The 13,961-nt window shown below is 40.2% G+C and overlaps 1 protein-coding gene and 1 pseudogene across 5 annotated transcripts in view; both read left to right on the top strand.

Moving 5' to 3' along the window:
- SMC6 (structural maintenance of chromosomes 6) overlaps window positions 1-13,961 on the top strand; it is a 54,481-nt gene that overhangs the window by 32,420 nt on the left and 8,100 nt on the right. For all 5 annotated transcript variants that reach the window (XM_020784273.3, XM_073001871.2, XM_073001878.2 and 2 more), the window contains 6 exons: window positions 734-814; window positions 5,273-5,443; window positions 6,220-6,357; window positions 9,100-9,245; window positions 11,033-11,158; window positions 13,740-13,845. In XM_020784273.3, the coding sequence (XP_020639932.3) occupies window positions 734-814; window positions 5,273-5,443; window positions 6,220-6,357; window positions 9,100-9,245; window positions 11,033-11,158; window positions 13,740-13,845 (768 nt within the window). The remainder of the gene's footprint in view (window positions 1-733; window positions 815-5,272; window positions 5,444-6,219; window positions 6,358-9,099; window positions 9,246-11,032; window positions 11,159-13,739; window positions 13,846-13,961) is intronic.
- Window positions 3,871-4,025, top strand: LOC144586173 (U1 spliceosomal RNA; annotated as a pseudogene).

The raw sequence follows: 13,961 nt of genomic DNA, 5'->3' as shown, positions 1-13,961 counted from the left end.
GCATTGCAACTCCCATTGTTCTAGTTGACTGTGTTGGCTAAGACTACAGTATATTGCAAAATCTGGCGGGTTACATATTCTATGTTCCTGGTTTCTAAGGATATGTCAGTCCCAGTGATACGAATTCTGATGTTGTGATCCTTTTCTTCTCTTACATATTTAGTGTCTTTTGTAGCTACATTACATAAAAAAAATTTTGTAGAACAAAATGCTGCAAAAAAAAAAAACTTTCTGAGGACAAAAAGAGAACTTCAAGCAACCTAATTTAGTAATAGCTGTTGATTGTTTTTACTGTATTTGGATTTTTGTATTCTCCTTTTTCTTCGTACCTAATGTTATATGTCACAATTTGAAAAACTCAAAAAAATATAAAAAGAATGAATTACACTTACTTTCTTTTATAGCTTCATTACTTCTGTAGTTCTGTGGTTTTTTTTTCAGTAATTCTCAGATTGTGTCAGTGGCAAACAGGCCTCTTTTTTCTCTGTGATTTGTAGGCCATAGTTTGAAAAGTTTTGAACAAGTAGTTTGTAAATACTCAGGGACTTCTGTTTGTATTGAATCCAAAAAGTCAATTTCAATCCAAACAGAGAGAGCTTGCTTCTGTGTGTTGAACTGCTGAACCCCACTGAGTCTCTTGTACTGTAAAAACATGTAGCATTCCACCTTCAGCATCTCTGTTGAATCTAGTGTGGATTTCCCCCCATAATCTTTATTTTCTTTGCTGTTTTAGATAAAAATGAAAAAAATAAACTTAGAAATTATAGATCTTCAGCATATAGAAGAACATCAGTCTGTGATCATCTCTACACTGGTAAGGATTTTTTCCATTTCCTGTCTCAAACCTCTGCATCATAGTGGTGTGTGTGTTTGTTGTGCACATAGTAATTTTGTTGTTATGCTTATTTTTTGATTTGTCTTGGATGTGCATGATAGAAGTTTTTAGTTATCAGTGTTGTTAATGATCTGTGTAGTTGGCTTTACAGAAAAATACGAATTAGAGCATAATTATTGTTGCTTGACTTGCATTTACTAACTTTTATGTCCCAATAGTGATTGAACAGAAGTATCTGATAGACTGCCAGTCTAGAACTGGGAATGGCTGGATTCAAATCCCCACTTAATTTGCTGTGTGTTGGTGGGCCAATTACACTCCTACTTTTATTTCACTCATGGGGATCCTTAAAATTTTTTGTATTCTGCTTGTTTTGTCCATCTAAAACACATCAGTGGACCATAGAGCCTCTTTGGTATAATGGTTAGAAACTCGCAGGTTATTGTGAAAATGAAACTTCCCAAGCTCTAAAAACAACAGTGTTGTGATTATTGTTTGTTTGAAGCAGAACAAACATGGTATGACTTGCAGAGCCTAAAGGCTGAATTCATATTTAGGTATTAATTGAATAGTGTACTTTTAGTTCTTTGGCATGATCTGTATTCATCATATGTTCTGTGTCTGTGCAGAGCCACAGTCTGGAACCTTCTACATGGAGATGATTTGAGCAGTAGCCTTATCTGTTCCTTACAATGCAGGCCCGAACAGGCTTCAACTCTGTTTTACAATGGCAGCATGCCATTCATTACTTATGCTCATTATTAGTTTGCAGTCTTTTCCCTTAAATTTGTTATTTCCCTCTTTACACTCCCTTCTTCTCATCATATATTCCATAAATGTCAAATTTGGGATAGATTCTGTAGTTCTTGCTTCCTTAGGCCTGTAGTTCAAGATGTGGATGTTATGTGCTGTCAAGTCACATCTGACTTAGTGAGACTTTAATAGGGTTTCTAAACTACTGTATTTTTTGCTCCATAAGACGCACCTCTCCGTAAGACGCACCTCATTTTTAGGGGAGGAAAACAGGAAAAAAATATTCTGGCAAATTCATAAGGCAGTAGCAATAGATAGATGTTGTCACATCAGTTACCTCAAACTTCTTGCAGTGTACAACACACTGAGAGCTTTTGAACAATTTGTAGTTGGCAAAGTTATTCCAATAGCCACAGACAACAACACTACAATGCTTTATATCAACCACCAAGGAGGAACAAAATCCATGTCTTTCTTGCTACTAACAGTACAGTTTTGGGACTGGTGTATTCTCAAGCATGTCATTTCACAAGTCATACATGTACCAGAAGTGGAGAATCATGAAGCAGACTTCTACAGCAGGATGACACACAATGAGTGGGAATTACCTTCTCAAGTTTTAACACTTATAATGAATTGTTATTGCACTGAAAGAGATGAATAAACAGATTGTTGCTGGGTAGTCAATAAGAGCTATGATGAAGAAATCACCACCAGCACAGGTGTAAGCAAACAGCATGCCTCACTTCCACTCCCTCCCTCCCTTCCTTACAGCAATAAGGTTTTCTCTCTCTCCATCATTCAGTTCTTTACTTTGCAGCATGTCCACGGAAAGTGTGCTTGCTTTTATCAGCTTTTTGCAGCTGATCCTCCTGTTTCCTCCACTCTCTAATCATTTTTTCAGATGGAGGAGGCCCAAAATGTCTCTCTGCTGCTCTGCTTAGCATATTTTACTACCTCTAGTTTAAAAGGAATGTTATATGCTAGCCTTTTCTGCTTTATCATCCTTGCACTGGTAGAATGAGTTCCCATACTCTGCAAGAAAAATGTTCCCCTTATTCATCACCACATCTACTGCCTCCTTCCTTTTACAAATATAATCTCAAAGCAGCACAGAATCATAGAATAATGGAGTTGGAAGGGGCCTATAAGGCCATCAATTCCAACCCCTGGTTCAATGCAGGAATCCAAATCAGAGCATATCTGACAGATGGTTGTCCAATTTTAGAGACTACAGTAGGATAAAATACAGTAGCTGGGAATCACAATGAAAAGATAAAATCTACCAGCAATATTGTAGAACAACAACGATTAAGAAAAACCAATAAAAACAGGGGGAGTGACACCATGCAGCTTTTGTTAACACAAAAAAACTACTAAAATTTTTGTTTCCAGTTGTGTGTGTGTACGTGTGAAATGAGTAACATCTCCTTGCTATTTTTCAAATGTTGGGTTCTTAAACCAATTTTCAAGATTTCAAAGCTTTACATACTCAGATCTGTGATTCAGATCTGCCCTCTGCAATTCAAATTGCCTTGCTCCTGATGAGTCCATAAAAACTGTGGTAAGCTAATACACCAAATAAAACCTGTAGCTCTAGTGGTAATAAGGAAAGGAGTGTTAGGCCGCTGGTTTCTCTTTTGAACTTTATTCTGCATGTGCTCAGTGCCTTTTTAATCATTCTGTGCTTCAGAATGAAATTTGGCTAACAATACATATTAGCATCCCCCCCAGGTCCCTTAATGTTTTAAATATCTGCAAAATTACTTCTCTTTAGGCCTAATTTATGAGGAAGTGATGCAGCTTCCTGCCAAGCTCTGAACTACAGACAGTTATTCTAGCAGGTTCTCAGTAGTAAATTTATCTTCCCCTCGCCACTCTCAGGCCTATTAAACTTACTGGCAATTTGTTTTAGAAGCTTTTGTTTGTATCCTCTCTCTCTCTGCTTCTCCACACGTCTGGCTGGTCACATTGTTTAACTTCTCCATAGAAGGTGAAGGGAAAGAGACTCCTCCTTCCTGCTTTGCTTTTCCAATAGAGAAGCCAACTGGGTGATGCAAGCAGGCATATATGCTAATATCTGTGCACTGAAGGATTGTGGGAGGAACATCCAGCCCCTGATGGGGGTCCTGCGGGGCACCCCAAAACACTGAAGAGCTCTCCTGGCCTCTTTCGCGACTGGGGCTGTGCAGCCCTGTTCTGAGCAGGAGGTGCAGCCGGGGGTCACCATGCCTTTGGAGGGCAGGGCACAGAAAGGGGCAGGAGTTGGAGGGGCCATTCTAACTCATACCTGGCAGGGGAGATACCATTATTGTACAAGTGGTTTTCCCAGGGTAAGGCTCATCTATTGCTCTTTGGATGTGCTGTTCCCTATGATTTCCCCACGTGTGGGAAAATCAACTGCCTAAGTGGGGGACTGTGTTTATGGTTTCCCCTGCCATTTCTAGAATCACCCTTTCCCCTTTGGTCCTTGGCTGTTTTCACTGCCTGCTGCCATAGGCCTGTTGGCCTTGCTGGTTTTCCAGGTGGGCTGCAGGAAGCAGATCCTGGAAAGCTAGCAGTGCAGAATGGTGGCGTCCAAACAGCAAGCAGTCTCTGGTGCCAGTTCAGAGGCCTCCCAGCATGGCAGTGGGAGGCTTCTGAGTGGTAGTGGATGAACCCTTTTTTACTATATTCGCTCCATAAGACGCATATACTTTCCCCCCACTATTTGGGGGGGGGATTGTGTCTTATGGAGCGAAAAATATGGTAAGTGAGATGTTGACAGGTTTTTTTTTTAACAGTGCCACCCCCCAATTAGTGTCTATAGTAGAATGGAGACTCAAATCAAGGTCTCCTGAGTTCTAGTCCACCACTTTATCCACTAGACTAGACCACAATGCATAATTCAAGGACCTTCTTTAAATACTGTGTCATCTGTATGGGGAAGATTCCTCTCACAGATACACTTGTCAAGGATTTCTTCTGCCTTGGTGATGAGCATCCCTTGTTTGTGTAAAATCTGCTAATCCTTCAGTCAAACTTGGTGAAACAGGAGAGCTCAGTTAAAGTCACACCTTCTCAAAAAAGCCATCTCTGCCGCTGATAAGTTGAGATGTTTTCTATATGTAAATATCGGTATCTTCTCAAAGTTCTTGTGCAAATTTCAACCACCATCTCAACATCGACATTGGTCATAGTTAGCTGATAATAACTTCCAGCTTGGTATTGTCTGGGAACTTTACCTTTAATTTTTAGATCAAGTATCCACTGAGTGTGGCCACCCTTAGACTGAGGTTAGACTTTGATGCCTAACGAGAAGCTACACAGTTATTTCAGTTGGGAGAACATTAGGTAGAGCTCTCTAGGATACGCGTTTCTCTTGTCCCACTGGGACAAAGATGTCAGCATGGTTAAGGGACTTAATATTTTCCCCTGTTCACCAGGGTCCTACCATCAAAGAGAAATCACATTGGTCTCTAATCGCCCCATGGTGGCTTAGGAAGCCTTTGTTTCTGATTCAGTTCTAGTGGAATGATGATTAGCTTGACATGGGCTTTTTTGGGGGTGGATACAAGCTGTGATGTACTGCCTAATTTGGGACACATTTATTAAACATGAGAGATATCGTCTCATAAATTGGAGCCTGGTTTCATGACTTATAGTTCAAAGTAGATTAAAAATAACATGAGGATATTTTAACAGGAAGAAGAACTGCAAGATAACAGGCTGAAGATGGATACACTTAAGGAAGGTTTATGTAAACAGAAAGAGAAGATGGAGGAACTAAAAGGTAGTCTGCAAGAGGCGGAGCAGAAATTGGCCAAAATTAAAGAAAAAATTCAGCAAATACAGGAAGAAGCAGTCCCAGTCCAGGTATAACTTGCGCAGATGAAGATTTACATACATATAAGCAACTGTATATTTAAAATGTGTAGCATCAGCTTTGAGAATTTTTAAAAAAACTAATGGAACATGCTGACTACATTTTAAAAAACTGAAATATTTCTGTACCTGTTTAAATGTCTTAATCTTTTTCTTTCTTCCTTCCTTCCTTCCTTTCTTTTTCTTTCTCTCTTTCTCTCCCTTCCTTCCTTTCTCTCTTTCTCACTCACTCACTCATTTTTCCTGTCTTTACATTGAATGTATTCATGCATTAATGACGTAACTGTCTAGTGTCATGTCCCTGACATTTTCGGTACAGTGGTGCCCCGCTTGACGATGACCCTGCTTGACGCCAAAATCGCTTTATGATGACTTTTTGCGATTGCTATACGATGTTTCTGTGGGGTTTTTTGCTTTACGATGAATAGTTCCCTGCTTCAGGAACTGTTTTTTCGCTAGACGATTAGAAACAGCTGATCGGCAGGTTGCAAAATGGCTCCCCGCTGTTTTCCAGATCGATTGTTCGCAAGACAGGGATCCCAAAGTGGCCACCCCATGGAGGATCTTTGCTGGACAATGAGGTATTTCCCCCATTGGAACGCATTGACCGGTTTTCAATGCATTCCAACGGGTTTTTTCCGTTTGATGATGATTTCGCTTAACAGCGATTTTCCTGGAACGCATTATCGTCGTCAAGTGGGGCACCACTGTACTGTTTCAACATTCATAGAATAAGTTTACATTTTGCTCTAATTTGTCTTTAACAGGATGGATTAAACCAAGCGGACTATGAACTGGAAAAAAGTAAAAATTATTTGCAGCATTATGAGGGAAAAGAGAGAACCCATTTGGAATCCATACAAATACTTAGAAATCAACTAGCTGACAAAGAGAGAGAATTAGCGGTATTCATTTTCTCTGTTACAACTTTTAAATAATGGTAATGCAGGTGGAAACATGCTAGGTTTTCTTTCATTTACACAATGGGAATAAAATTCTGGGAAGCTGGTCTTTTGTACAAACTTGTGAAACATGGTTGTTGGAACATAATGTTGAACTTTTTATATGCTTGTCAGTCTCCTTTTTCCACATGTTAGGTTGGCATGTCAAGTGGTTGAACATAACAATATAGGCCTCTAGTGACATTAGGTACTACGGTCATCTTGCAAGTCATCTAGTTTGGGAACCAGTTGTCTTTCAAATAAACCTGTCAAAAAAAATTAAGAGGATTGATCTTTTGGTGATTGTTGTCCTGAGGACCATGAAGTCTGCATTGTGAAATAGCCATGTGGCTTTCTCTGTCATCATTCCCAAGGAATAGCAACATCTGTAGGGCCTTGCTCCCAAGAGGTGGGCCATCACTTGCCCAAATACAGTCTGTCTTCTCCTCTTTTAGCTTCCAGACAGTCTGCCTGCTCAGGAGACAGGAAGCCTTTCAAAATGAAAGATAAAAAAGGACAGAACTTGGAACACTATTTTTAAAAAGTAACTGATTTGATATCCAAGGCTGCTAGTAGTCAACTACCACAGTAACTAAAATAGCTTTCTGCTTTTAATAGTCTAAGAAATTTAAAAGCTAATTAAAAGTAGTTTCTTGTTCCTTTCAAAAAGATCTGATTGCTATAGGCTGTGGATTCTGGCACAAAACAACTATGTAGAGAGCCTATGCTTGCCGTAACTATAAAAGTAACTAATCCATGTAGTTTTACCATAGAAGGAATGGTGTCATCACTCATTACATTATAATCAGAGTATAACTTAGGCTTCACATAGTGCAAAAAGGAATTACACAAACTTTTTAATTACTGCATTTAGTTCGAAGATATTGGTCTTAAAAATACACCATACAGATTTATTTATTTTATTTATATGCCGCCTTTCTTCCAGAATTGGGACCAAAAGCAGCTTACAGTACCAGTTATAAATCATAAAAAATTAAAACACAATAAAATTCCAAACACTAAAGTAGAAGTAAATGTATCATGTTATTAAAATACAGTTAAAATAAAAACATTTTAAAATCGCTATATTGGAATATTAGTATTTTCCTTTTTTTAAAAAAAAAAAAGCAAGAGCCAACACATGGCTAATGTCTTACGATTTGAGGGTCGTATTTGCCAGAGGCCTTGTTTGACTTTTTAAAAACTTTGCTTCCCAACAGAAAGGCAGCAAAGGAGGAGGCAAGGCAAAATCTCTCTGGGCTAAGAATTCCAGGGCCTGGGCGCGTGTGTCCTGCAGCGTGGTGTTAATATGAAAAAGAGAGAGGGAATTGTTCAGTTTTCCAAATGATTCCCCGTGGGCTGCATCCTTCTGTTCTGACTGCATTTGTACCAGTTTTTTTTTCCTGACATGATAGCTATGTGAGAGCCTCTTTAATGTGTATTCTGTGGAGACAGCAAAAATGACTGTGCCACAAAGTGGGTTGCCAGCATTTTGTCAACAGCGTAGGGGCTTTCAGATTTTACAGAAAAAAGTATGGAAGATAGTTTAATCGTTGTTAGGCATAATCACTAATAACTGAATCTCAGTTATTAGTGATTATGCCTAACAAAGTCTAGAGCCGAGGCAATTCAGCCTCGACTGGAGACCAATGGGAACAAGCCTGGAGGAGTGGCATTCTTGTGAGCATCTGGTTGGCCATGGCTGAAGGTCTCCCGTTGCGAGGGGCCACTGTATCTAGATGCAGATTTACTCTGATCTAGCCAAGCAGTTCTTGTCTTCTCCAGTATAGGATGTTTAGCCAGTGAAAGATGCACTTTATGTTTGTAATAGAGATGGAGGCATTCGTATTAGTATATGAATACCTCCGCACAGGTGGCAATAACGAGGGTCCGGTCCCCTGGGGCTAGACCGACCACGCATGATTCCCCCACTGCCACCAGCTCTGCAGTGCCTTCCTATCACTCTGGAGCTCGCGATTGGCGAGCCACTCTTCAACCTGGCAGGGAGGCTTGTCATCCTGCCTCCTGCCAGGAGTGGCTCACTGATAGCAAGCTCCGGAGTGATAGGACTGGATCATGAAGCTGGCAGCAGTGGCGGAATTGTGAGTGGACGGTCTGGCCCTAGGGGGCCAGATCCTCATTATTGCCACCTGTTCCGGGAGTATTTGTATACTAATACGAATACCCCCATCTCTAGTGTGTAGTGAAGCATTATTATACTGGCATTAACTTTTAAAATTTTATTTGTACTAGTTTCACTAGTGGATAAAAGCATTTAGTATTAATTGCTTGATGTTTCATTTATTGATGCAAAGCTGAGTGTTACTGTAGCAGCTAATAGTATATGATGTAAACCAGAGGATAAATCTCAGCTAACCTACGAACTTACTAGCTGTCCCTACATAAGTCCCAGTGGGGATAATAATTGTTTCATTTTTTTTTTCATTTTTTCATTTTACAGGAACGTTGAATGAATTACTGTTACAGGGTATGGGAATGGCTTTGAATGCTACGAAGTATTATATAAACATATAATTACATATTAAACAACAACCTAGGGAATTGCTAATTTAAAAAAAACAACTTCCAGTTTGGAGCTGTACCAATAAAATGAAGTGGAGCTTTCTTAATTGTTATATTATTTCCAAGTAAAGTATGTGGAATTAATGCAAAGTAATTTTTGCCATATTTTAATGTGTTCATTAGGAAGTGATTGCAAAGGCTTCAGAAATCCATCCAGAGCGAATAGAAGTGGATAGAACTGTTAGAAGTCTGAATACAGAAATGAATCGCTTACGGGAAAAGATAAATTCAGAAAGAGAACATACTGGGGATAGAGAAGAAATAATAAGGTAGCTATAATAGGGTTTTTTTTTTAAAGTATATGTGTGTATTTTTAAGAGAGGGAATATATATATAATTTTCACTTGGTGCTTTTACCTTTATTTGAAACCATAGGTCAGAGGTGTCAAATTCAATTTCATCTTCGGCTGCATCGGCATTATGGTTGCCCTCAAAGGGCTGGTTGTATCTGTAAGACATTCTTTATCATATTAAATATAATCCTCCTCATTCGATTATTACTGCACTTTCTGACTCTTTGCTGCTTGGAATGCTGGAATTAGAAGTCCCGCTGGGCCAGCATTCCTGCGGAGCATAATGGGTGACCGAGTAAAGTGCCTGCATATTGCATACTGCATAGTAGCAGGCAACACTGCGAGGACCACATGAAATGGCCCAGTGGGCCAGGTTTGGCCCGTGGGCCTTGTGTTTGACATGTGCTATAGATCAGTGGTTCTTAACGTGGGCGATAATGCCCCCCAGGGGGCGATTTCATTTTTCAGGGGGGCGGTAAAATGAAAAGGGGCGGCGTGGGGGCACTGGAGCAGGAGGGGGGCGGTAGGGGGGCACTGGAGCAAGCCAAACCTGTGAAGATGGCTACAGCCTTTTTACAGTGTGCATGAATATATATTTTCCTCCAATCTTAATTTAGTTTCAGAGTTTTCATCTTGAAATTTTTAGTTCCTGCATTGCAGTTTGTTTTTATGCCCTTTTTATATTTCTTTTTGCGTCTTAAAATTCACTTGCAACTAAATCATTAAATGTTACTTTTTGGGGGCATTTCATTTTCTTGGAATTGAATTTTGTTTTCAGGGGTCATTGGATTTAAGTGTCTTAAACAAACAAACAAACGAACAAATAAATGAATAAGATATCATCACCGCGAGGAGGGGGGCGATGATAACTTCCTCAATGACTCAAGGGGGCGTTTCTTTCAAAAAGGTTAAGAACCACTGCTATAGATAATAAAATGGGGGTACTTTGTGTCATTTCCCCCTTATTGAGTATTCCTAGAATGCGAGAATACTTCAGCGCACCAGATACATATGGCTGGGTGTAGGGTAACATTTTCACTTTGGAAACTGAAGTGCAGCTGCAGAAGAGGATGACTGATAAAGATAGAAGGGAATATACCCTGCCAGTAGTTTTGGCCGTACAAGTTAAGATGTTGGATTTAGCTCTTAAAAACCAAAGCAGCCTGGCACAGCGATATCTGATGGGCGTCCAGCTGCCATATGAGGGTGTAACGCCCGGGTCCTGGCTCTCCACTACCTCTTTTGTGATCATATCAAGACTTCATGGAGTTAATCAGGTCTCCTTCAGTTGCCAACAAAATGCTTCTGGGAAGGCAGCAGCTCCCTCTCATTGGGAAACAAACAGTAGGTATTTCTAGTTGATAGGTCTTCAAGAATGAGGTTACGTTTTGCCCTTATGGTTCATTTCATGAGTTTTTCTTCAAAACAAAAACAAATCTTAACGTCCCCTGTCCTAAAGCTATGTTATGTGACGGACTGTTGCATCTTCTGACATCTACTGTACTCTATAGAAAAATATTTCCCTTGTCCTTGGGAGACCCCAGAGTCCAATATTACACCTGGCTAGAGGCAGTCTTTCCCGGTTCAGCTACGTATTTGTTCCCCCAGAGGACTCCTCTGGAGAAGATTTTCTGGGAGCTGCCTTAGGAAGGGAGGGACAAGAAACGTTCCTTTTACAAACTTTCTCCAGCTACCTTGAGATCCCAGCTGCAGTCTTCAGCTAATTAAAATGCTTATTGTTGATACCTTTTGTTACCGTGCAGGCAACTTCAGGAAGCAAAAGAAAAATACCAGAGTGCAGAGGGCGAAGTTAAGAATATGAAGAAATTCATTAAATTACTCGATGAGGTGATGAAGCAGAGATACAAAACATATGTGCAATTTAGAAGGTGGGTGGCAGGCTATTTCTGTACTGGTTCATTTGTATGGAATAGTTAGGAACAGAGGCATGTGTACCAACCAAGTAGCCATCTAAAAGGAGAGACAATCCATCAGTAGCATAAATCAACTCACCTAGCTGTAAAATGTAAACACATGGACCACATTACAGAGCAACGTCTGGATCACCATTTAAAACTTCCTTATATTTCTAGCATTTACTGCCACAAGTCACGTTGCTTAGTGTAGTAAATAGCAATAGAGTAGGCCCATTAAATCAGTGTCAGTTTAGTCAGCCAACTTGTTCATAAGTTCCATCGATTCAAATGGGCTTACTCTTAACAGCTACTTACTTAGCATAGTATGTTGCAATTAGAGTAGGCCCATTTGAATCAGTGGAACTTACAAAAGAGTTGACTCATCATTGATTCAGCGGGACTGCTCTAGTACTATTGACTCTGCTGAGCAACAGAATTTTGTCTTTTGTCTTATTTAAATGTTTCTTTATTTTAATATTGTGTGTTTTGATATTGTGTGTTTTTAATTTTGTTTTATATTTGGAATGCAAGCTACCCAGAGTAGATTCATTGAATCTAGATAGGCGGGCTGAAAGCCAAATAAATAATTAAGATGGAAAATCGAGATGTTCCTAGTTTAGGCTTATGTGTTTCATGCTGAGCCAGTGTGAGGCATGAGAATGCAAGAGTGTAAATCATCTTGTGTCCAAATGGAGTTGCTTTTCATCCTTTTTTTCCTTCTTCTTAAGGCGTAATATCTATCTTTTCAAATAGTTTCCAGCAATGCAAATTTCAGATACTTTTTTCACCACAACAACCATAGTTCAACAGGAATTCCACCAACTAGAATTTTGATAGTTTTAGTTAACCCCCCCCCCACCAACTCCCAACTTTTTAGTGGAGTTTCGGAATCCTTACCTGTTCCATGCCAAAGCTCTTTCTGCAGTTAAAGCTTTCGACGCTTCATGGGAATAGCAAAAACATTAGGGGAGTGGTTGTTTTTGAAAAGTGTTGTCTATCACAGAGGTCGTCAACTCCCGGTCCATGGCCTGGTGCCGGTCCGTTGCCTGAGCCAGACTGGGCTGCGGAGACAGACCTCCAGCCTCCCCTGCATGCACTCCCCTCCCCACAGCTGCTTTGTGCACGCATGCCACCAACGATGTGCGCACTCCCCCGCCGCTTTGTGCATGCGCCTGAGAGTGCGTGCCCACACAAGCGCAGGAGTTGCCCACCTTCCTCAGAGGCTCAGCCGGTCTGCGGTCCAAAAAAAGTTGGGAACCGCTGCTTTATGGGGCCTAATGCACAAAGAGAGTTGAATGCTTTTCTCGTAGAGTGTACAAAGCTCCATCCATATCCATGCTTTAGTGGCTGTCTGCAAGAAGAGCTTTGGCAAGGATAAAATGGCTATACAGTGGTGCCTCGCATTACGAGCGCTTCGTTTTACGACGAAATCGCTTTACATTGAAGGTTTTGTGATCGCAAAAGCGATCACAAAACAATGTTTCCTATGGGGTAATTTTGCTTTGCGATGATCGGTTCCCTGGTTCGGGAACCGATTCTCGCAAAGCGATGATTTTCGGCCAGCTGATCGGCGGTTTCAAAATGGCCGCCGGTTAAAAAACACGGCTCCCCGCTCTTTTCTGGGATGGATTACTCGCTGCACAGGCAGCAAAAATGGCCGCACTATGGAAGATCTTCGCTGGACGGTGAGTTTCAACCCCCTAGGAACACATTAATCGGGTTTTAATGCGTTTCTATGGGCTTTTTATTTTCGCATTACAACGTTTTCGTTCTACAGCAATTTCGCTGGAACGAATTAACGTCATAATGCGAGGCACCACTGTATTGCTAAATTACTTAATATAGGCAGTCTTATTGAGGAAATAGAAATACTGTATTTTTTGCACCATAAGACTCACTTTTTTCCCACAAAACAGGGGTGTGGAAAGTCTGTGCGTCTTATGGAGCGAAGAAACAGATTATATTTTCCTGTTTTCTTCTCCTAAAAAATTGGTGCGTCTTATGGAAAGGTGCGTCTTATGGAGCGAAAAATACGGTAGATTTCATTAGAACCAAGATGACCTCGGATGGAGAAATGTTAATGTGAACAAGGCTTTTTTTGGCAAATGCCATCCCTTTGCTCATTCCTGAGTTGTATAGATGATTGAAGTAGGAATTTTTGAGCCATACATTCAGAGAAAGATAACTGATCAACCCAGGGTTCAAAGCTGGTTATATCTTAGTTTTCTCTGAATGTCTTGTTTTATTCTGAATCATTGCTTGTGGATGAAACTGGTTAAGGAGAAACTAGTGAAAATCTTCCCGATTTCGTTACTCATACAAGTGAAGGGGCTGCCGTCCTTGGAAACTGGCTTATGTGTCTCTGCTTATTTAATTGCAATTCGAACATAAAGGTACAATTGATGTTTGTTTCTTATTTTAGTGGGTAAAATTGGGGCGGGGGGAAATGAAGTGAGTCCAAGTCATCATTTTGGAAGGAAACTTTTATTTTAAGTTGAATGCTAGGTAAATAATTTCAGTCCATATCAATTTCTATAATATTTTCATTTTGCAGATACCTTACAGTGCGATGTAAATATTACTTTGACTCCTTGTTAAGCCAACGATCATATTCTGGAAGAATAGAATTTGACCACAAGAATGAAAAGCTTTCAATTACCGTAAGTCTTTTTGCCTATTCTTTATTGATTGATTTGTATTTGTAGATTGTTGGGTTTGTCTGGAAGTAGAGCAGTCTGGGTCCATACATAGAAAAGAGTTGGCTCTCCGTTTGATC

Source organism: Pogona vitticeps, chromosome 1, assembly GCF_051106095.1.
Source record: "Pogona vitticeps strain Pit_001003342236 chromosome 1, PviZW2.1, whole genome shotgun sequence".
NCBI lineage: Eukaryota > Metazoa > Chordata > Lepidosauria > Squamata > Agamidae > Pogona > Pogona vitticeps.
The sequence above is the reverse complement of the archived record's forward strand: the minus strand, read 5'-3'. Positions and strand labels throughout refer to the sequence as shown.